Here is a 24565-nt window from a genome sequence, read left to right as displayed (position 1 = left end):
TTTGGCGATGTAGTTTATGTAAGAAAATTTTTCCGTGGTTCCTGGTTACAGGACTTGCATGTCATGAAAGGCAACTTGTTATACACTACATTTTTTCACCTCTTGGCTCTGTAAGGTAAACAGATGAGGGTTGCCAGTCCGTGCCCCACTAGAACAGAAAATCTAACTGTCAATTTTCACCGCCCTTATGTTGCGTTGAGCGGCTTAGAAATTCCGCAAGCCTCCATGTCCGCTAAATACCTGAAGGCTGCGGGTTTGTTACAAACTAATGTGGACTTTTGGAGAGGAATTAAGACCCGACTTAACCGGAAATGTATGTAAAATATTGTTCATTTTATACGTACTGAGATTTTCACTTCGAAATCTGTTGTCTCAAAACCCAGTTCACAGCTGTTTACAGCCAATCAAATCAGAGAAAAGACAATTTCACGTGTAGAGAAAACGTTTCGTCCAATCACGAAGAACCTTTCAGAAGTACTGGCTTTTCGCGCCTTCTCCTCTCTGCCCCGTCAGTTTACGTGAAACTTAGCTTCGTCGTTGGTTGTGTAAACATTTTGAAAAGGGGTTTGGAGTTCTGGGAGGGAAGGGCAACAAGCCAAACGTAGCAGAGGCCATAACAGACGAGGAGGTCAGCATTCTATACATGAAAAACCTGCTTGGAATCACGAGTGCTGAGGCTTTGTTGAACACGTTGTGGTTTATGAACTCCATTCATTTCGCTCTATGAGAGGCTGCGACGAGCATCGACAAATGACTTGGGGAGATGTTCAACTTATCAGAGATGTGGACGGAACTGAATGTTTTGAATATTCCAAACGACAGACCAAAACACGAACTGGAGCGGAAATTCGAAATATCAGATCAGTCAAGCCTAAAGCTTTCGCTACTCAAGACGGGCCAGATGAGAGAAACCCCGTGTTTTTTAACAAAATTTATCGCGAGATAAAACCAAACTCAAGGCTGACCATCGAGGCCCCTTTCTATCTTAGTATCAACTATTCAAAGAATTCTTGTAGATGTTGTTTTAAGGCAAGTGCAATGGGGTAAACAAATTTAATTCGTTAATGAAAACTATGGTAAACAAAGCTGGACTCGACGAGAAGCGACAACTCACGAACCACAGCGCCAAAAAACGATGATACAGAAACTTAACGACAACAAAGTTCCCCCCACTCACATCACGCAGATTTCAGGTCAGCGTAATATGCAAAGTGTAAACAACTACGGCTCTGTTTCTAAAGAGCAACAGAAGAATATGTCATTGATACTGAGCTCAAAGCCTTCAACATGCAATACCGCGAGCGACGCAAACAACAATGCTTCACGCACTGCTCAACTACCACTTTGACGACCGAAGCGGAGGCTTCGTCCATAAAAACCTCGATGGTTCCTGCAGCTGGTTCCGTCAGTGGAGCCGTACTCCATGGTGGACGATTCAACATGAAGTAATCTATATATCTCGCACAGTAATCAGTCACCTACCTGTTCTTGAGTTGAATGTCGCCACAAGACGCTGGTTTGATAGAATTAAAAAAAAAAAAAAGGCAAAAGAGGGTTTCTCAGAGTGATAACAAGTTAATTATATGGACTTGTTTATGTTCCTTGGCGAGTTGCAAACAATTCAATTATCTGTTACCATAGCTGCTAGTAGCAGTATTATCTTAGTCCTCTGTTATTCTTCGTTTTTATTCATTAAAAATACCAGAAAGTTAAAAAATAGACGATTGACCAGAATACCTTCGACGGTGAGCCTCCTTCAAGTGAACAGCTAGTAAGTTATAAGTTACGTTAAATTTAGAACTAAAAGTTGCACGCTTTCTAGTTTAATAAGCTAGTTTTTCGCAATCTGTGGAAACTGTTCTTTTATTGCTGATAGCTTACCTTGGAAATTGCACTTGTTCGGTGAAGTACAGTGCGGATTGCTAACCTGAAAATAGGAAATGCGATCTCGTATAAATGGTCATGCAAACATAATATTTATGTGAGAAACTTCCGAAAAATGACGAATGTATTCCAGAAACTGGACGTCCGTCCTTTGAGAATAAGCACGTTTCCACCTTCGGTTTTTGTTTTCGAGTGCAACTCAGTCGTTCAGTATGAGCGGAGACTCTTGCATTTGGTAGCTAAGCTATTTAACTAGAACAGACACTGTATTCTTGCATGATAAATTGGTTTAGTCAAGTGAGTCGCTCATGTAATTTTGCCACTTTAAAATGTTTCTCAAGCTGACGTTTCGAGGCGTTAGGCCTTCTTCTTTACGGGAACGTCAATCATTCATAATTATACTACTCGCTCATCAACGTCACAGCTCTTTAAAGTTTAGTGCTTAAGGCCTTTTCGAGTGAAGGTGTCAAAATCTATAATGAGATACCTGATTAATATTAAAATTTGTCGAAGATATCCTTCAAAAAAAGAAACAAAAAGAGCTTCTTCAACACTCCAGACACTGAAGATTCTCATATGGAGCCTGATAAGATGATGCTAAATTTCAAACACATGCAGCAGAATTGAAACAAAATGAACCAGTTCTACAATATTTTGCGCACACTTAGAAACTCTAGGACTATTTCTCCGTTGCAATGACCGTCTTTCATTTCTCTTTTTTTCTTTTCTTGTGTATCTTTTAATGTTTTTTATGTGTTATTTCTTCATTTCTCTATTATTTCCAATGCAATTTAATTAAGCCAAATTTAATTCGGTTAAGGAGAAAATTGGCCTATTGATGCTATTTGCGGGTCAAAGGAATATCTGTGTATTTTTATATACATATTCGAAAATAAATTAAATTATGAAAGTGAAAAGTCTCCAGAGCGAACGTATTCTGCAAGGATTCACGTATGTGAAATGGTGTTGGTGATGTTGGTAGATTAAGCCTTAAAAACTTTTGCAGTAATTGACTCTGACATCTCCAGAGAAAGATTCATCTTTTAAAGGTGATCGCATGGTAGGAAATGGTCACTCTACCTTTTCCAGAATTACTGATGCGGTCTCAGTCTCTTGCTCGTGTTGGCTGTTTGGTTTGGCCTTTGTTCTTACTAGAGAACACTTTTTAGAAATGCCATCAAACACTGCGTAACGACATCTTCTAGTAGAGCCGCACAGTGAAGCGCAACTATATTCATCATGAGCGTGCTCGACAGTAGAAATGTCTTGCTCCGTAAGCGTATCTGTTTGAGGTGAAATTTTGAAGTAGGATGACCGAAACAAGTGTATTTGGACGCACGGAGCTGCCATCAAAAAGATGACATGAATTCGGATCAAAAATGACATTCTCAGTTGTAAACGGGACTTTCAAAATGAGCTCGGAGTGATGCTGAAAAAAAAAAATATGCCGAAATATTCATTATACCGGCTATGCAAACAGTAACTCGACGTATCATTGCGTATTGTTGACTTTAATTTACGAAGATATTGGCAACGCTCTATACTTGTTTACGTAGGGCCTGATGCAAGCAATGGAAAAGGTTAAAGATAATTATAAAAAATTTTGAGCCCTTTTCTCATCTCAACTTTCCCTTGTGTTTAAGCCGGTAAATGTAAATACAATGGCCATTTTATTTTTCATTGATATTTTTGTCATATGTATCGTCAAGAATAGTATGCTTCAAGGAGTTTAGTGGCCATATGTTTACACACTCATTTGATCACACTTAGAGTAAACAGAATTGCTAATGAAAGGAGACTTAAAGTAACGATTGCAAATAACGAATTTTGATTAGGTCTGGCTTCCCTTTGGAAACTTGTTTCTGTTATAGAACCATTCTCGAATGAAGAAGAGGCGAAATGACCTCACCCCTCTATTCTTTCACCCCCCCCCCCTCCTCCCCCCACAGGATCTCCCTATTAGAAGGGTCCACGCGTTCGCATTCTTTGTGGGCTCCGGTACAAAATGGACGCAGCCCAGATAAAATGGGAAGACAGCATATATTTCTTGAGCGGGGGCATTTGAATGGCGTTGCTTAGCAGATGGTTTTATTCATGGCACGATACCACTGAACTTTTGCGTCTTTCTGCTGGTTTGCATAATACGTGTAAGCCGTGAGTCAGTCTGTCTTTTCTCAAAACGCATGCTCAAGCGAGAAGCTAAAGAGACAAAATAAAGGTAGATTGGTTCTGAATATCAGCGTTAATCGTCGAAGTTAGCAATCAAAAAAGCAATGCAATAAATCAGCTCAGTCATTTATCGGGCCGGCCAGACGGTCATTTCTTTTGTCAGTCTGTTTGTTTGTTTTTTCGTCTGTCTGGTTTTCAGGGCGTCTATCTGTCTGTTTGTCTGAGTGTCTGAGCTTTGGCTGTGTATGTGAATAAGATATTGGGCTGATATATGGTAGCATTTCATGGTACCATAGTTATACCTTAAGTATAGGCACCGCACGAAGTTAATATGATGAATTTATTGTTTTAAGGACCCGAATTTTAATCTTCAATATTACCTTATGTAGATTGTGTGAAAAAGAAAGTCTCATACTCATTGTAAAACGTAGGTGTTACTAATGAATGTCTTTGTAGCCTGCATTTGGGCGCTCAAGAAGTGCCATTCGTCGGATGATTTGAAAACTGGAACAGAAGAAATGAACTTGCGGAAATAAATTCAAATAATATTTTCATCTAAAGAGACTTGAGTTAATTTTTGTCTACTCTCCAAGCACAAGAGTTAAAGCAGAGATTCTTTCGCCTTAAGTTGCAGTTTGTTGGAAAATATCTATCAGAATTGAATTGCATTGAGAAACATCATTGTTCACCTTTTTTAAAAGCACTTTTTCGCTCTCGAGTTCATCCGAGCGTCTTTGAGATAGGTCTGGTTTCACATTAACTAAAAAGCACCTTTTTAAATCTTTTTCAAACAAACCATATCTACATTCGACAGAGGAGATACACAATAAAGCACGACTGAAATCATCATAAACACCCGCAGTGATAAAGGCAGCTTCCTCTCTTTGTGAACCATCTCAAACCTGTAAAATTTGGGAATATGAAGATCGGAACATGTGTGTCTCAACATAGTCCAGGCTTACAGAGAAAATAACAGGGATTTCTACAAAGTAAATCACTTTGCCGTGAAATATGTTTGGTCATCAACAGGCTACTTCAAATACATCTTCCTTATATTTGAAATTAGTTTTACGATGTCAGTGCCTTTAATGAAAACTCCGCCAATAGATTTTAGAGTAATGAAATGTCGAAGCAGCTGTTGTGTCAATAAAAAATTAATTTTTACTTGACTTTTTGGAATAATAAATGCAACCAGCAAATGCATTTAATTTTTCCATCATTCGACAGTTGAGCGTATTCATACAGAACAATTTTCTCTCTCTTTCTCCCGCTACACAGGGTGCTCTCGTTTGCTCGCGGGTCCTTGCAATAGGCTGAACATCTGTCAGATACGTAGCAAGCTTTATTATGTTGACAGCAATGAAATAAGAGGATTTTTCAAAATACACTCAAATTCATCCGAAAACTTTAAGAAGGTCCATGGTCTTTTTTTTCTTTTTACTGGTGGGCCGCGATGTTAAATGTGCAGTTGGCTCAGTATTAAAATAGAATACGTTGTTTGAAAGTGTGCGATATGAAAACGATCAAGGATACTTGATATAAACGAACATTTTAATTACTCCACAAAAGCCGAGACCAGGTTGAGAATGTTTATTGTTACTGTATGTATATTCTGCAGAAACCTGGATATGTTTCAAAGGTCATTTGATTTTTAATAATGATATCACCGCATGTTATTGGCTTTCTGTCTTTATAGTTGATACCAAGACCACGCACCAGATATGGTAAGGAGCACTCCGAGGAGGACTGGGATACCAATCCAACGCGTGACTTGATCTGCCATGGGTGTGGTCCAAGCATGTTGAGGCCTTTCACCAAGCAGCGTTTGTTGATATTGGGTTGAGTCGTGATGTTGGACAAATCCGCTGGCCATGTCATATTAATTCCTCTGTGAAGGGCGGAGTAAAGAGACTGTGCAGTGTAATCGAACAAAATAGCTGTGTAGTTTGGGGCATACAGGTTCCCAGTGATGGTCACACATATCTTGGTGGAATTACGGAGCCAATATCCAGGCAGTTTGAGTTCACCTCTTAAGTCTGTTTTTCCATAAGGAGCTTGGCTTGTCCATTCGTTGGAATTATAAAAAAACTTGCTCTAAAAGGTGAAATGGATGATGTCAATTGTATCCTCTGCTCAGGCGGAAAACTCTTAAATGTAACTCTACGTGTCATTCCACATTCCGACGGATTTGATAAAAAAAATTGTTGGTTCCTTACCTAAACTTTTACACGAAGACACACCGACATGTTTTTGATAATTCAGGATATTTGAACAAAAAACTGCCCCGCTAAAGCGAAACTCTGCGCGTCATTTGACATTCTGACCGATGACCAAAATTCTGCCACGAAGACACAAATCATAAGCCAAAATATCCAAGGAAAAACTGCTCCATCAAAGTGAATCACTTAGATTTAAGGCCGGTTCAGGGTCCTGCAATTTATTATCTTTATAATTGAATTCCGGATTTCTCAAACTTGGGGCAACTTTTTGGCGCTTCTGGTAACCGGCGATCCCTTTCCTGTGTAATCCCGAATCCCGAACAATTCGAGATAGCCAGATTCCGCAGTTAAAGCCTCATTTGGATTTGATGAAACACTGAATGATTACTTAATCAACTATTTCACCAACATTAGTAAAAAAATCCGGCATACCTTTCTGCCTTTGATCCTTATTATTAATTCCCATGGTCCCCTTCCGCATCCAGGAATACTTTTCATCCTACACCGTGTCTTTCACGTGATGTTACCAATTGTCATGTTGTAAAGGCCCCCGTGGCTTGAGCTGTGGTGGCAGGAAATGACATTGAGATCATATTTCGCTACAGATTCGACTTCAGAGAGTTTCATTATTAATCCACAAAAACCGTAAAATAGATCGTAAAAAGAAAAACAAAACCGTGATAGATCGTGATTATTCTTAGGGGAATGTAACGAAAACGAACCCTCGTCGAATTTACATAAATTTTTTTAAATTCACGATCCATTGGGCAAACAGTCAAGAAAGGAAGTAGTTACCATTGCACGTGTGAGGATCGAGGCCACATGCGTTATGTTGATGTATATAAAGATCTAATACACCAAATTTAACGAAAGTAGATAGAGTCTATTTTCCTTCCCATTATTTGGATATTGATAGGCCGATATACGACGGAAATAACAAAAGCGAAATTGAAGCATCGTTTTCATAATTGGAAGTAAGTCATGTCCGATCTCTGATGATAATAGTGTTTATGTGTATTGCGTCCGCTATAATAAGAACGGGGCTGTTCCTTTCTTTCAAAAGATAAGTTTCAGTGGCATTTATTTATTAGATGCTGTTGCAAGTAACAAATACCTGTTTCTTTTTAGGATGTCAGCACAGGAGGTTGGTGTGGTGTTCATTTGACCTTTTGCAATTAAAACGTGGGTAAGTAACTGAATGTATTATTGGTATAAAACGTCTCAGTTCGGTGAAGGAATCTTTACTTTAAAGATGGTGACAATTTGACTTTTAAAAATGCATGCTTTTCAATTTTGTCAGACTGCCTTGATAAATAGTTAAGTAACTTTCGGCTGCTCTTCTGATCTAAGTGGATAATGGGAATCGGATGTGAAAAATGAGTATAGATTGAAACGGATACATTTTTCCGTTTGTCTTACAAAGATCGATGCCGTCAATTTTTTCTTCAAAAAATCAGGCGCATTTAACTGTCAAAATGTTCGTTGCCGTTGTCAATTACCTGTTTTATCCTTTCCCTCGTCACCGTTTGACTCAGTGTGTAAACCAGGTTTGCTTTTTGACGACGTGGCCACCTATCCCAAAGAAAACCATACCACTATTTTTCCATTTGTTGCAAAAAACCATATTACAATTTCAACCATTTACCATGTGCGCTTCCTAATGGAATGGGTTATGGAATCTACGAGCTGCTTTCCTCACCCTATTTTTTTCCTGATTAAAACTCTGATTCTGCACCCTTTAACCCTTTAATCCCCCAAGACCTCATGGGTAATTCTCGTAATTGTCTGCCATATAATTCTTGTGATGTTAGTTCGGAGCAATTGGTGTTGGATTAACTAATAATCCCGCGATTGATATTTTTTCCTTGTTCTCGTTACTCAGTTGTCTTCTTGATACTCTCTTGATATTGTAAGGAGAAATTCTGTCTTGGTCATTCATGGGAGTTAAAGGGTTAAGCTAGCTAAACTGAGTGACAGCTGCGTGTACATTAACGAATTTCCTTCAATAATTCTTTGTTTACTATCCGTCAGAAATTGAAAAAATAGTAGATAGACCACCGTTACAAATTTTGAAAAGCTGAGTCTATGAGCGCGATGTCGAAACTCTAAACTTGAGCTCGAAACCTCTGTTTTCTTTTTGATTCGTCATGGCGGTCTATTTGCCCTTATGAACCACTAGTTGGTGATTGCAGAAAAATCTATATTCGTTACCTTTGTCTAATAGAGGATCACAGGATTTGTCGAAGAAAAATTGTCAACGCTGAAACCTGAATTGGGGCACTTGAGGAGGACACTTGTCATGGGAAATTGTATAGGATTTGAGATGAATCCTTCTTTAGTTTGTTTTCCTCGACAATTTTCGCTAAAGTTTATTTGCTTAGGTATATTGCCAATAAGTTTTCATCAAGACGTTTACTTGTGAACAAAAACTTTCCATTTTGAACGAAGATTACTTTTTGAAGAAATATTGACAACGTTTCGTGCATGATAGATTAAGCTACAAAAAACGTACCTTTTCTAGAAATAGTTTCCTCTCGCTTTCGGTCTCGGACCCATGAATGATTTGGTGGTTCAGTTTTGCGTTCTCTTTCAGTAAAGAACACTTCTTCAAATCTTTGTCAAACACCGCAAAATGACACTCTGTATTGGTGTTACAGGTGAGGGCGCAATGAAACCCATCGCGAACGCTTTTTGTGATGAAGACATCTTTCTCGGTGTGTAAATCTTTTTGAAGTGAAATTTTGAAAAAAGATGATCGAGACGTATGCGTATGAACAAAATGAAGGCTTGCAAAGATAACAATATGGATTCGGATGAACAGATACATGGTAACCCAAGTTTTAAAGTAATCCTTGAACATAGGTCAGAGGAGGGGAGAGGTTGCGTGTCAGCTCGCTTCACCTCAGGTATCGTTTAAGAATCACAAAAGGGCTGTCAAGGCGGTTACATTGGCACGTGTTTAGCAAGAATTTACATTTTAATAATCGCAGAACTGGTTGAAATAATAAAGTGTAACATTTACAATGATGCTTTTCACAAACTTCAAACACGAGGTCGTTGCGATGTTCTTAAACCTCACTTAGATCTCCAGAGTCATAAATCAACTCCAGAATAGCAGTCACTGATACCATTTCTTGTATTCTAGTGCCCAAAATTGTTTATAGCAATATTCTATAGACGCATATTTCCGCCGTTGCGTAAAAACCAGCTGGCTTTGGCGTGCCTGATAGAGAAAGAGACTCTGCCTGATTTGGTGAAACAAATCGATCCCGGAAAGGAGCAGCCTGTTAAGGACTCTGTACTATGCATTTGGGCTCTGAATTTAATATGTGGGTTGTACTCGGGTTTTCTGTGCGAACTCAATTTGGTTTTTTTTCTTGACATTTTTCTACTTCAGAACTGAATCCAAACCCATATCCTACCACAAGGGAGACGAAATTTGTATGACTCCATATAGCTAAGTTTTTTTCAACGTTTTCAGAGCACAAAGTTTAGCGTTGAAATTTTAAATTAAAGTAGACCCACTTATTGAGCTCAATTATAATTGGCAGGGACTGGCATATGAAAATCTAGATAACCAAACAGGTCTAAGCTTAACACCGGGCTATATTTAGGCGAAGACAAAGATGAAAGGTCCATCTTAAATTGTATTGAATTAACTTTTCCTAGTACCGTCTCTATAAAATCAGGAAACACAAGAGACGCACAAAGCATGTGGCAGAGCTAGATGTGCACGATTTTTAGCCATATAACTTAATTTGCTCATGATATGTAAATCTCCTCTGAGTGACGTTATTGGATGAAATACCACGTGCACATTTCGCACTCCTCTCGAGCAGGGAAAGGAACTGAATTAGTGCGTCACAAAGAAAACTGTTTAACAAAAAGAACTCGCGGTGAGATTTACTAAAGAAACCATGTCACTGTTCTCCTAGATTTTCTTTTAACCGTTTCTCATAACAAATTCTTAATTGACTATTTAGATCACAGTATCACAACGTGCTGTTGGAAGTCTTTAATACATACCACATTCGATCTTAGACTACGATTGAATGTAACTTTACAGCACTGCTTTCTGTAGCTCTTATTGCTTGAGATGTTACATTTACTGAATGTAGATTCTACAAAGAGAAGGAGACGTTTGTAGCGAATACTGGGGGGGTGGATTATTGTTTTTGCTTATGATCATATCACCACAACTGATTTCAGAGTGAAAACCAACACCACGCACTAAATATGGCAAGGAGCAGTTTGGAGACGATATGGACTCCAATCCAACTCGTGACATGATCTCCCATGACGGTGGGCCTTGCATGTTGAGACCTGGAACCAGGCAACTTTTGTCGATACCGGATGGAGTCGCGATATGAGAAGAACCTATTGGCCAAGTCATCTTAATCCCTTGGTGCAGAGCGGAGTAAAGCGACTCCGCAGTGTAGTTCACCAGAATAGTTTTGTCAGGCTCTGCCCCAAAGGTGACACATATCTTGGTGAAATTTCTGAGCCAATATCCGGGAGTTTTGAGTTCGTATCCGTTTTCTATTGATCCATAGGAAGCTTGGCTGGTCCAGTGAGGAGAATTATATCTGAAAGTACTCTATAACGGGTACGAAATTTTTCCGTAAGAACACAAAACACTCATTGTCACAATGATTCAATACAAACACTAACATTTCTTCAAAGTGATTAATCCATGACTTAACTACCCTTGGACCTTTGATTCTCATAAGTAGTTCCCAGGTTCCATTTCCGCATCCGGGAATGCCTCTCATAGAACACCTTGTCTCCCACGTGATATTACCGAGTGTTATGTTGTAACGCTCACTTGGGCTCGAGCTGTAATGATAGGAAATGCATTTGTTATACGTTGTAATTTTTTTCAGTTGAAAACAAATTCTAAATGAAACCCGTTTAGAACTTTGCTTGATCCATGGACCTGGACTCGAAATGACTAAATGATCAGGGAGAGAGTTCACAAAGGTTTCTAAGAAGTGTAACGTAACTCCCCCCCTCCCTTCCTCCGCAGATAAATCGAAAGGGTGGGGAGGGGGTGGGTGGAAGGGGAGTGGCTCTAATTGTTTTGGTAACCGAGACCATTACAGAGACACTTGCGGGGCCTTTCTTATTTTTCACTTAGATGCTTATATGAATGTTTTTTTTTTTTGTATACCTATTTCTTTGCAGGATGTCATGACAAGACTTCCAGACATTGACGTTTTGACCTATTATGCAAGCAAAGAAAATAGAGGGTTAGTGATCTGTTTCGCAGTAAAAATTGTCGAATATTGATTTTCATCTACTGATGAAATTGAATTTGTACTTGACGAAGGGAGAGGATAACAGAGAATGAAATGAGGCGACAAGGTTAATCAATTGTCAATTAAGTCTTTCTTATGTCTCTTTTTTTTATATAATCATCAGACCGCCAAAAATAATCTGGAAAGCGAGGCACTTGACTGTACACCCTCTCCTTGATCGATACTCTTCTGTATTTTTTTCCTTCAATCACTTCCTTAAACCTGACCTGAGGAGAGCTGAAAAGAAGGTTTCTGATTAATTAGGACCGTCATTTCCCTAGGTAATTTGGTTCTTCTATCAAATGAGTTGATAATGTAAATTGGCCACCGTAAAGAGTTGCAAAGCTGACGTTTCGGGCATTAGCCCTTCGTTAGAACTAATGGAGGAATTGTATGGAGCGAATCGCTCTGACGAAGGACTTACGCTAAAAACTTCAGCTTTGAAACTCTTTACGGTGGCCAATTTGCATCATGAAGTCAAGTTATCTGTTATACTCCTTCACCGACGCAGCACCACAGTTTCTGTCGAAAAGTACCCCCTTTGTTGACCTAGTTACCGGTAGTCGTCTTATGTCCCCTCTTACCTCTAACAGCAGTTGTGTTCCCATTACCCTCGTTAGCGGCAGAATTATCGGATGACCCATGCTTGTTGTTCGCAACAATGGCCACCTACATGAATACAGGAGCCGGGTTATTATTTTTTTCCTGAGAAAAATGGATGATATTGTTTCTCAAATTTAATCTGTTTGCTTCTGATGAAATGAAGCTGTTCATTTTCCATGACCTCAATGGTTGTGGCAGCTGTCGCCCAAGCCAGTTACACTTACAGCCGTGCCACAGTTTTTATTTTTTGCCTTTAAACCATGAGCGAGAGACAGAGATATTATTTTTCAAAGAAAAATGATTGCCAAACTGCCTTATACCATAATTTCAATTACAAACGTGAAGGCAGAATCTTAACAACATACGTTTTTATTATCTAATGCGATTCTACTCAAGTTACAGTATTTTATCTTGATTTTTCTCTATTTCTATATAGATACGTTCTTTTTTTATGTAGAAAATGTATGAAGTGCCTTAAAGCTGTAACTTGTTCCGAAATGGTGGCGATCTGCGATTTCATCTCACTCAGCTGGGTGTAAACGATGTTATAATTTGCAGGTGATTACACGAAAATAATGCAAACTTTCAGCTCACCTTTTCCAGAAGTATTTTCTCTCTTGGCTCAACGGTGTCCTGACTCTGAAAGTGCTCTTTTGCTCTCAGTAGAGAACACTTCTTTGAAATCCTGTCAAACAGCGCAGAATGACAATGGGTATTAGCATTGCATGTCGAAGCGCAACTTGTCTCATCTTGCACGGTTTTTGTGAAGAAGAAATCTTCTTTTGTTTTCATATCAGACTGTGATGAAATTTTGAAATAAGAAGATCGAAACATGTGCATTTGAACAGAATAAAGGCTCGCCCAAAAAATAAACTGGAATCGGATGGAGATCAACATTTTTGTTACTTTTAAAACTTGAAAAATTTTCTTCGATCCAGCAGGCGAGAAATATCATATGAATGGATTGGGTTGCTGCACCTGTGACTTAAAGTATCTTGTGTGTTTCAATGATCTTCCTGAGGGCTGTCGAATTACCTATTTTTCTTAATTGATGATCCCCAAATTTGCCATTTTAATGAATTGAAGCTGACAAATCTGTTCAACAAGATATGAAAAACTGCAATTGCGCTTAAGACCCTCTCAAGCAACACTAAAAGGCATTGTGATGAACCACTTAACAAGAGTTGAAAGGTTTTATTCTTTTTTGAGTGTCAATCTTTACCACGATAGTCAGGAGAATGTACTTACACTAATAAGTATCAATCTCAAACAACACCCGGCGTGAAATATACATTTCACAAGCACATTTGATGTATCATAAGCACATCTCAGATGACCTTGGATTCCATACAAATTATGTATATCTTTTTCTGTGGTTAGGGAAGGGTTACTGGCTTTGATTTCCAACTCTGATTGGCCAAGCATTGCTAAGCTCTTTTTTATCATTGTTTTTGCAATTCCCATCTCATACAACTGCATCTTATAATGGGATGTGATGGGACGTTGCTGCCGATTGCATAACTTCGAAGACAGTTTTGTACTTATTCATTAAAGGGCTACCAGAGCATAAAGGGAACATATTTAAATTTTTTAAATTTATTTACATCAAGGTCGCATTAGGAGATTTCTCACGTTATTTTGCACTTTATTAAATTAAAACGCATGGACGTAAAGCTCTTATTTCACTTTGATTGGGTATAAGTTTTAAAACCCAGATGTTCGTAGGGCAGATAATGTTATCCAACGGATAAATCGCTATCCAGCGGATAAGTGTCGAAGTGCGAAGCAACCGAAGCGCAAGGCAGAAGAGCAAGACTTCGCTTCCACAAACAACGAAATTAAATACAGCTTTGCTTTTTAAATAACGTTTTTCAACTTCTTGTGTAGAAGCTATTTCGTCAATTTTCCGGTGAATTTCAGTCAATACAGGTAGAGACGTGCAAGGTAAAATTACGGATCAATATCAGTATCTGGGCAACTGCCCACCTACCCCGCCCCTAACCCAACATTAACCCTAACTTGTTAACCCTAACTTGGTAGCCCTAACTTGTTAGCCCTAAATTGTTATCAATTGATTGTTGTTGGGTTAGGGGAGGGGTAGATGGGCAGTTGCCCAGATACTGATATTGATCCAAAATTACGACTGCTAACCACAGTGAAATCGAATACAATCCAGACTTAAAACGCGGGGAAAACTGACAAATATGCATGGAACTTGAAACTGAATATGTCTTTCTTACTACAAACAACAAGCACTACAAACTTTTTCAGCCAATTTTTCCGTTCCTAGGACATCTCACTGAGATGAGATTATAAAACTGCTGAAACTGAGCTGAAAAGTAAGGCACTTGACCATGGTTCCACTTCCTCCATAATCTCAATCGATCTGTATTTCTTCTGCGCCTCCTACCTCAACTTCGTTGGAAAAGGAATGGGTTTGCATAAAAGATCACCTAGACAGGGCCATTGTTGGTTTTTGTTTCTGGTATTCATCACATCTTTTTACTAATTACTTCCAGCAGCATTTTAGAGCACCTTACCTTTGTTAGCTGAAGAATTACTAGATGAATCGTGCTCTTGGATCGTCAAATTGGCCACCCACACGAATGTAGCAATCGGTCGATAATTGTTGTACTGATCCCATGTAAAAAACGAAAGTGTTTTGGTGATTCCCCTCGCTAGTTGGAAGCGGTTACCGCCCGTTCTAATGCAAGTGTACACGTTTTGTCCTTTGGTTTTGTTTTGTTACGACTGCCAAAGGCAGACTTCTTTTCTAGAGTACAGCAATTCTTAAATTTCTGTTCATTTGCCTTTGTAGACCTCACCGTACAAATCTTGACGACTCTTGCCTGTGGAAGCTTTCTTTCAACTTAGTCGGCTCCTATGAAATATCGTATTCTGTACTTACTTGGTATATGACTGAGATACTGTTATTGAAAATATTTTACTTGAACTAAGATTGTACTCTCGCTGTTACAATTTTAGGAGATGATCACGGGTCGTCAACGTCACAAACCTGCATACTTTGACCTTACTTTTCCAGAACTATCTTTCTGGTATCACCAGATTCATCTGTACCATGACGTTGCAGGATTCTTTTGGCTTTCGGTAAAGAACACTTTTTTGAATTTTGTCAAACAGCACAGAATGACAGTGGTTATTCGCGTTGCAGGTCTTAGTGCAACTTATGTCATCATGAACAGTTTCTGTTAGGAAGAAATCCTCCTCTGTAAACAGATCAGACTGCAATGTAATTTTGAAATACTAAGGAAAATCGTAACATGTGCATTTGAACAGAGAAAAGGCTTGCCATAAAAATGACAGGGATTCGGATTGATAACAACCGTGCTCTCATCTTTTTAAGCTAGAAAGTGATTTTTTGACCTACAGAACGGGAGACTTCAAATGGATAGATCCTATTTTTGCCCAAAGGTATCATATTCTGAAATGTTGACGTCAGTGATGAATGGAATATCTGTGGAACAGCTACTCTTAAGAGCTTCGACGAAACTTTTATGGTACTTGACATTCCCCAATTTCGCCATTTTAATGACTTGAGGCTTTAAAGGGCTCATATAAAAATTGTGAAAATTAACAAGTGCGATCATGCATTGACACTAAAAGGCTTTGTTACTCCTAATATGGTATCGATCTGCAACCCCGATATCCTTATTAAAAACAATTACATTAAAACCCATTTCCTAAGTAGTTTTTATTTGCTCTTCTTAAAGAAAATTAGGTGCCACGGAAATTCTGTTTCTCCTTGTTGTGACTTTTCTGTTTTTTTTTTCCTTACAATAGTGTAAATGGCTGTCTTTGTTGAAGGTAGCAAGAAAAACGTTCCTCTGTTTGTTGCCATTGCTGATGAGCCTAAAATGGCAAGTTTTCATTTGTAATTTTCTTTCAAAAACTCCCATCGCCAAATCAATCTTTATTCGATAGGTTTTTGTTATTGATTGCTTTACTGAAAAATATTCTTGATAAAGCTGTAGTTTTGCTTTCCAATACAGTTTTTTAATTGATTTAGGTTTATTTACAACACTATTCTTTAATTTCAGAAACTTACTTACAGCTCATTACTTGTAATCAAGGAAAGTTGTTAAGTGTCAAAAAGCAATTACTTTTTTTATCGAATGAGCTAGTCAGTATAAGGGTCTTTAGTAACTCACAAGGACATAGCTTCTCAAGCCTAGTTCAAACAAGCGATGCAAATACAAACGCAAACACAACTGCAAATGGAATGTGTTGTGTCAAATTTTGTAAATTAATAATGATTTCACCACAACTAATTTCTGTTGATAGTTTGGGGCAAATACCAACTCCGCACACCATATAGGACAAAGTGGGACACTCGAGAGACAACTGGGACTGTAATGCAATACGTGACCTTATTCCCCACGGGAATGACCCAGGCATATTGAGGCCTTTTACCAAACAGTCCTTGTTGAAACTGACAGGAGACTTGATTTTGGACAAATCAATTGGCTATGTTTTATTGATTTCTCCAGTCATGACGGAGTAGAGTGACTGGGCAGCGTGGCTCACCATTACAGTTGTGTTGTCAATTGAGGCCTATATCTTTGGTTAAGTTTCTGAGCCAATATCCAGGCAGTTTGAATTCACCTGCTGCCAGTGATTTTTAAGAAGCTTGACTGATCCAGTTGTGTGAATCGTGCGTAAAATTTCTCTAACTTTCTTTTCTTCGTTAAATTCGCCGGAAGCTTGAGATAATGGAGATGATAATTCTATTGTCGCGAGTGCAGAAAAAGGTTGACGATCAAAAACGAAAAGTTCAGCACAGCATTTCTATACCCTGTGTAGCATTTTACAGCACCAAGGCTAGAAGAGCTGATCGAATCAGTGATACGAAACCAGATTTAATAAAATCAACAGACAAATCAATTGGCTCTTTACAGTCGTGGCCTAGAATTCGAATTCGGGTTTACCGGGTCGCAAGTGTAGCACTTTAATTGCTTTATCTTTTTGCTTATCCCTATTTCATCAAAATTTTATAAATAGATACCTACAAGCTTTTGATTTTCATCACTAGTTCCCATGCTGCGTCCCCCTTTCATCTTACAGCTCGTATTTCACGTAATTTTACCCGTTTTTACCTCGTATACACCACCTCGGATTCACCTGTGATAAGAGGACACGACTCAATTCGATTTCACGTTTTATTATGGACATATACAAATGATTTATTTTTAATTAATGCGCCACATGCTTAAAGGATACTAGAACCGGTTAATCTAGTGAAGCTAATTGGTCGATCTTTGTATCCAAATAGACCTGAGAAAATGGAATTTTATTGACGGAAGTAGTTCAAACCATGAAGAGGGAAGCATTTGATTGATTATTTCCTCGTCTTTCAACTGCATAATCATGGCTCTGCAGGATGTCACGAGAAGACTTCCCTGTCGTACAGTCTTGACTTTTCATGTTGACTAAGAAAATTATAGGTCGGTGATCCGCCCTGTCGTTGAACTCTTTACAGAGAATTTTGGCCATCAGTTTAAGGTGGTACAATGATGAATGACAATATAAAGAAACAAAGGAAGAAAGAGTAGCTGAATTTCTCCCACAAATCTCTGTAATTCTCTCAGTCAGACTCCTTACCTACGCGACAGAAGAAAATTCAATTGCTAAGAGCACTAAAGATGCTACTTTGTTTGGCGGAATACTTTTCAAAATTAGTTGTCGCTTCTTTACAGGAGGTATATCTGTTGCATCATCATCATATATCTGTTGCATTAAGCCTGCTCAGAATCATCGTGGAACTCTTCAAGGCCATAAGAGCCTTCTCTCGAATGTTGAAGAAATGAAAATGTAAAATAAGAAGATAAACGCTCTTGAAGATGGAAACAGCAGGCTCAATTGAGTGGAGTGATGGTGACGCTGATTATCTTTGTCGTACTTTTGCAGTGCCACAATCCTTTTTTCCTGCAGCTCTTGTTTGCGTGGTAATGGTGAACATAAGCGATAGCGACAGGGAACTGAATATGTAGAGATTCTCTTTTTTGACTCCTCGATTTGATGGCTTAAAGACATAAAGGGTGCCTTTCGCCTTTTTCCTAAATTAGAAGAATTATTGATGACTTGTCCAGTTTTGTTTGATTAGGCAACTGGGGAGACTCGACACGAGGACCTCGGACTAGCCCTATGAGGTTTTAAATGTTAAGAATGATACATATATGTAAACACATCTTGCGCATCATGAAATGTGCATGTGCCCCGTATATTTAACATATAGTTTTATTACAATTAACTAACAAAAAGTGGCCTTTTGATCAGCTGTTTTCACCGTGTTACATTCGTTTTGACATCAAAAAATTTTTCCACAAACTTTGTGTACCTGAAACACCCTAGGTAACTCTCAATTGTTACAGCTACCTAGTATGAGAAAACCATCAATACTTTCTAACGTTGCAGCAATACATACTAAACTTCACTGCTCATCTTTTGCTCTACCTTTAGCTGTTACAGTTACTGAATGTAGATTTTGCAAATAGCTGGAAAAATTTGTGTAGAATATCGTGGTGGTGAATTATTGTTACTACTAATGATGATATCACCACAACTCGTTTTAGGTCGTTTACTCAAGCCGATACCAACACCACGCACCAAATATGGCAATTCTGGGCACGTAGAAGGTCGCTTAATGGACTGAATTCCAATACGTGTCTTGATCACCCATGGGGAGGATCTTTGCATGTTGAGGCCTCTTACCAAACAATTTTTGTTGATACCTGGTGGAGTCGTGATGGTGAACGCACTCACTGGCCATGTCTTCGTAAAACTCTCATTCATTACAGAGTAAAGAGACTGCGCAGTGTAGTTTACCACCATAGTTGTATATTTGGTTGAGGCGTTTGTCCCAAAGGTCATGGTGACACATATTCTGGTGAAATTTCTGAGCCAATATCCAGGAAGTTTTAGGTCACCTACCTTCTCTACTGATCCATATCGAGCTTGAGTGGTCCAGACAGGTGAGTCATAGTTGGAAAGATTCTAAGAGGTGAGAAAATTTTTTTTTAATCACCATTTTAGCACAACAACTCAAAACTACTTGTCAAATGATATTGTGCTACATTTTATAAGTTCACTACCACTAGTGTCACTAGTGACACGTTTTTGTTGGTGTTTTCGTTTTCTTGTTGTTGCTGTTGTTGTTTTATTTCGTAGGGCTGTAAGGGAGATTGCAATCACTGAGAGAATTTATAATAAAGTTCGGAAAAAACGAACATAGAGCAAGAGAGCTAAAGCTGTCACGCCAACTGCCAAATTGTACCTTGTCCGACCGGACTTCTCTCTGGCTTTTTTTCGTATATTGAAAGGGAAATTTCGGAATAAGCGGGTCGGCCAAGAGCAACAGAAAAACCAAACAAAGGTTTTTAAACATTTCAAGCGCCGTAATTGACGTTAGCAACGTAAGCAGAGACGAAAATCCTCAAACAGAAAACGAAATGGACAGTCCGAGTTTTGAAGTTTTTTTACAATTAGCTGGATTGCAAGCTTACCTGCAGTAATAAGAATCAAACATAGCTAACACTCGTGTGATATATATAGTTTGATGAAAAGTATAGCCAAACTGGCATAGCTGTTAAAAATTCATACTAATCATAGCGGTGTCAGAGTGAATGCGATCATGCTGAAGTCCATCGCGGCCAGCTCACAATGACATATCCGGTCATCACAGTGAAGCAAGCATCAGAATTTTTAATCGGCCGCCCTTCGAGTGAACAACTACGACAACTAAGAGCTCTGATATCCTTTCCGATGCCTTGAGTGGAAGACCACATCAGGCACAGCAGCCGAGTGAATTGGGTTGTCGTTCATTCATGAAACATACGCCTTGAGCAGTTTGTTTTCTAATTATCATGTGATAAAACTCGCGTTTTTTCATGAGCTTCAATGCGGCCGGATTATTCTGAACATTTCAATTTTAGATTCTGTATAAGAGACTAAACAACTTCAAGCAAGTGTTTAATTCGACCTGTCGAACTATTCCAGTTTGTTAACTACTGCAGAATGTGAATTCTGATTTTACAAGGATTGTGACTGGCTTATTGTAACGTGCCCTATGAGAGTGTAGAACACGCTGACGACACTGCTGTTCGCTTTAAAAATAAAGTTTGTTTTAATTAAATTAAATTAAATTAAATTTAATTTAATTAAATTAAATTGTTTTAATTAATTAATTAATTAAAATTGAAGTGAACTCTCTCGTATTCATCTCCTTCTCTACTAAAATCCTTCCTAAAATCTATTGTGTAATACAACGTAATATGTAGATGAGTTATACTAAGGAAAAAAAATAATCACTAACCTGTCATTTTCTCTGTTTTCTTGAAAGGTCGAAACTACACCGCAGGGAAGTCTTGTCGCGACATATTTAGGAGACATAGGTACGCAGTTCAAGGATATGAAGTTTCCACTGAAAGTACAGAGTAGAGGTAAGTGAACAAACACAAAGTTAGGCCCTATTTTATCACTTCGGTTTCCCGCGATAACCGACCCTCGGCACATCAAATCCACTTCATCGAGTTTTTTTTAATACAAGGATCATCGAACATACTCACTGGGTAAATAATTACTAATACTACTACTGCTCAACTTTCCACTTAACTCACTAAAATTTACATTGGAAAAACGGGTCACATCTTAAAGTCATTTTCTGCAATCACAGCTCAAGCCGGAATGGCATCTACAAGATCAATATCGGTAACAACACATGGAAAACAAGATGTAGAGGCTTTCCTAAATGTGGGGATGGAGTACGGGAACTGGTAATGAAAGTTAGCGATGGGAAGGTATTTGCTTGCATTTGTTTTGAAGAAATAGCAATAACCAATGAGACCAGGAGGTTAGAAACTCGACTTACGAAACAGAAGTTCCGAATTTTAGTTCTAGTCCACGCTTTGAAATATGACTTAAATGCCACCTGCTAGTCGCATTTTCTTTACGCCTGCAAAGTTTCATGTACAGTGAGCTTTCCTTGAGAAAGTGTTCCTAATATCGTGAAGAAGTTTGAAAATTACGTAACCTCTGACGATTAGATTCCAGAGAAGTTGTACAATTTTTTCTCACCTCTAACTTAGTTTTGATAGAGCGCCAAACAATAAAAGAAAAGAAGTTTTTTTTTACAAGAATTAATAATTCAAAAATAGAGAAGCCTTTAATGTGCTCTGTTCTGTTGTAAAATACGCAGGAGGCGACTAGAGCACGAAAGAAAGAAGTGTAGGAAGAGACACAAGACGTAGTCGAGTGTTTTTTTTTTTTTTTTTAGTTCGACAGGTCGAATTAAACACTTGCTTGAAGTTGTTTAGTCTCTTATACAGAATCTAAAATTGAAATGTTCAGAATAATCCGGCCGCATTGAAGCTCATGAAAAAACGCGAGTTTTATCACATGATAATTAGAAAACAAACTGCTCGAGGCGTATGTTTCATGAATGAACGACAACCCAATTCATTCGGCTGCTGTGCCTGATGTGGTCTTCCACTCAAAGCATCGGAAAGGATATCAGAGCTCTTAGTTGTCGTAGTTGTTCACTCGAAGGGCGGCCGATTAAAAATTCTGATGCTTGCTTCACTGTGATGACCGGATATGTCATGATGAGCTGGCCGCGATGGACTTCAGCATGATCGCATTCACTCTGACACCGCTATGATTAGTATGAATTTTTAACAGTTATGCCAGTTTGGCTATACTTTTCATCATTCTTGTTTTTTTCTGTTTTGTTCTTGAACACAAACTATATATATCACACGAGTGTTGGCTATGTTTGATTTTTATTACTGTACGTAAGGAGTGGTTATTACTCCTAATATGGAGTGGTTATTAGTTATTGCCTGGAGACGGCGATGTCATGATAATTCCTGCCCTCCCCCCTGGTTCGTAGTTCCCCCCTAATACCGTTGCTTGTCTTCGTTTGATATTTATCGCAGTCTAGTCAATACTGCCTCATGCAGTCTGAACAACGACTTATTTTAGAAGCACTTGAAAGTTTCGTTTTTTCAATGTGTTTTCAACTGGAAAACTTCATTTTACAGAAGGAACCTGTTATCTTGTCATACGAGCCTCTAATTTCCGTTTTTTTTACGACTTATCTCAAAGTATACTTTCGAAATTAAATTACTTTTTTTTTTGTGGCAAAAGTCATCGATGTGTTTGTATAAGTTTGTGCACAAGTTGTTAATGAAATACACATTATTTTATTCTTTTGTCATAGGAAGTTGTCTAAACAAAGTGAAAGTTTCTCCTCATTTGCTGCCGTCTATAATTCAACAGACGAAGTAATAAGCATCAATTGTTTTCCACTACTGTTTAATGTGCCTGAAACTCATTGCTATTTCCCACAGAATCAAAACTCAGCACCATTCAAGTTCGAGAGAGATATGTAGCATAAAATTCTTGAAGAAACGAAAGACTTTTCTCACGAAAATACATTCATTTTAAGTGAGGAAAGTTCTAGATTTTGAAAATAGAAAAATTTATGTTAAAAAAATTTCTTACTTTTCTCATCGTCCAAATTCTTGACTTTTCCTCCTTTTCGTCCACGTCAGAACCTCTGGAACATTTTCCCTTCTTTTGATACAAGGCGCATTTCTTCAAGGCGTTGTAAAAAAAAATATGGCTCCTTCACAGGTGTCACCTCTGCTACAACGCAAGGCGCAAGCCAGCTCAGTACCGGCGTGGAACTCTCCAATGCTATGAAATCCTTCCCGAGGATGTTTTTGGAACGAAAATATGAAATAAGAACTGAAAAGCTCCTGAAGATGTGAACAGTAGGCACAACTGAGCAGAATAACGGAAATGCTGATTTTATTGGACATGCTTTTACCGTCTTATGGACATATTTTCTGCCACGCACACTCTGGTTTGCTGTGTAATTGTGAGCCGTAGGAAGAAGGTATTATGCCTTGGACTGTTTGACTTGATGTCACAAAGGGCGCCTTGTGTTGCGGTACCATGATTGACATATATGGTAACACCTGACAAGTTGTTTTGATGTCATTTTCTACCATTGATATCTTTTCTCCTTCCATCAGATGTTAACACCACGAATTTTTATTTTTTATGACCCTCAAGCGCACTTATTGTTTTCGTTTTAATCTTAAATATAGTTTCATTAATAGGCCAGGTAACCTTAAGCGAGAACACTTCATTTAAGGACCACGGTATATTCATTTGAGATTTTGTTACTCTTGACAATACATCTGTAAAGACAAATTGGGACGGTGAAATTTAATGGAAATTTTTTTTTTCAAGAAGTCGAAGTAGATTCTTTAATGAAAACGAAGGAAATTTATAGTGAGTGAATTGTTTAGGCGTATACACATGGATTTCTAATGTACCACTCGATCAGTTTTAGGCTGGATTTTCGGTGGAAGAGGAAATTTCTCCCCAAATCCCAGCAATGTATCTTTTTCCTTGAATTATGGGGTTTTTAAACGGATGGTCAATTTGTTAGCAAGATAACTAGAGAATATTTTGGGCAAAATATTCTCCCAACGGATTCCTGGCGATGAAAAATACTACAGTTCCTAAGTGTGAGCCTCAAAAACCAAGGCCCTAGTTGAGCTTTTGTCATTTTATACTTTTATTCTTCCTATAAATGCCTTCTTACTTTCTAAAAATTTCCTGCTTCCGTCGCTTTTTCCGACAGTAGAGATACGAGATTCTTCCTCATTGTTCGTCAATTTTTTCATTTACATATATAGGAACAGGTTACTATACAGTGCTTTTAGACAGTAACGTTGTGATAACTGTCCCCTCCCCCTTTCTTAGTTTTGCACCACTACCAATGCTGAAATAAGTTCTGTATTAATCACATGATAGTCAGTTCTGTCTCGTCAGTGAACCCTGATTAACACTTCCTGTTAGTATTACTCGAAATTTTCATTTTCCCAATGTGTGTCGTGATCCGTAATTTTTTACTTGACAAGAAGCCTGTTATCTTGAAATCAATAAGCTTTTAATTTCCGGTTTTTTTTTTCAATTACTTTCTGAAGTTTGGCTTATGAAATTGATCTAAAATTTGTTTTTTATAACAAGAGCCATCCATGTGTTTGTTGAAGTTTATGCCTCCGTTCGTTAATGAAATACGCGTCGTTTTATCTTTTTGTCATCAGTATTCGTCTCGACAAATTAAAGTGTTTTCCTTAATGTCTGTCGTATGTAATTCATCAGACTTGGCAAATGACAGAAGCTGTTTTCACGCAATATTATGATTCTGATGCTTATTGCTTTATTTTGCAAGAGAATGATTGAGTAATATTTCATTTGAGGCGAAATGTTGAAAATGAAGTTTGCAAGGAAACAAATGACTTATATATGGTCTGAAATCGCATATTAGAGGAAAAATACTAGATCGTGTAATAGGAAACT

At 38.2% G+C, this 24565-nt stretch overlaps 2 protein-coding genes and 2 pseudogenes across 2 annotated transcripts; 1 reads left to right on the top strand and 3 right to left on the bottom strand.

The window, feature by feature from the left end:
* The first annotated feature begins 268 nt into the window (after positions 1 to 268).
* Positions 269 to 1485, top strand: LOC149036150 (uncharacterized; annotated as a pseudogene).
* A 4029-nt stretch (positions 1486 to 5514) lies between these two features.
* Positions 5515 to 9220, bottom strand: LOC149036149 (uncharacterized; annotated as a pseudogene).
* A 1157-nt stretch (positions 9221 to 10377) lies between these two features.
* LOC149036148 (putative skeletal organic matrix protein 5) lies at positions 10378 to 13189 on the bottom strand. The gene is made up of 5 exons (XM_089189944.1): positions 12767 to 13189; positions 12154 to 12238; positions 11443 to 11494; positions 10979 to 11108; positions 10378 to 10869 (listed from the first exon to the last, which is right to left on the bottom strand). The coding sequence occupies exons 1-5, from the start codon at positions 13067 to 13069 to the stop codon at positions 10378 to 10380; spliced, it is 1062 nt and encodes a 353-aa protein (XP_089046070.1). The 5' UTR covers positions 13070 to 13189.
* A 5230-nt stretch (positions 13190 to 18419) lies between these two features.
* Positions 18420 to 23148, bottom strand: LOC113673367 (uncharacterized). The gene is made up of 3 exons (XM_089189943.1): positions 23051 to 23148; positions 22691 to 22814; positions 18420 to 19183 (listed from the first exon to the last, which is right to left on the bottom strand). The coding sequence occupies exons 1-3, from the start codon at positions 23146 to 23148 to the stop codon at positions 18659 to 18661; spliced, it is 747 nt and encodes a 248-aa protein (XP_089046069.1). The 3' UTR covers positions 18420 to 18658.
* Between the last annotated feature and the right edge of the window lie 1417 nt (positions 23149 to 24565).

Source organism: Pocillopora damicornis, chromosome 12 (genome assembly GCF_964200805.1).
Source record: "Pocillopora damicornis chromosome 12, jaPocDami1.2, whole genome shotgun sequence".
Taxonomy (NCBI): domain Eukaryota; kingdom Metazoa; phylum Cnidaria; class Anthozoa; order Scleractinia; family Pocilloporidae; genus Pocillopora; species Pocillopora damicornis.
Note: the sequence above shows the minus strand (reverse complement) of the source record. Positions and strands in the feature narration are given on the sequence as shown.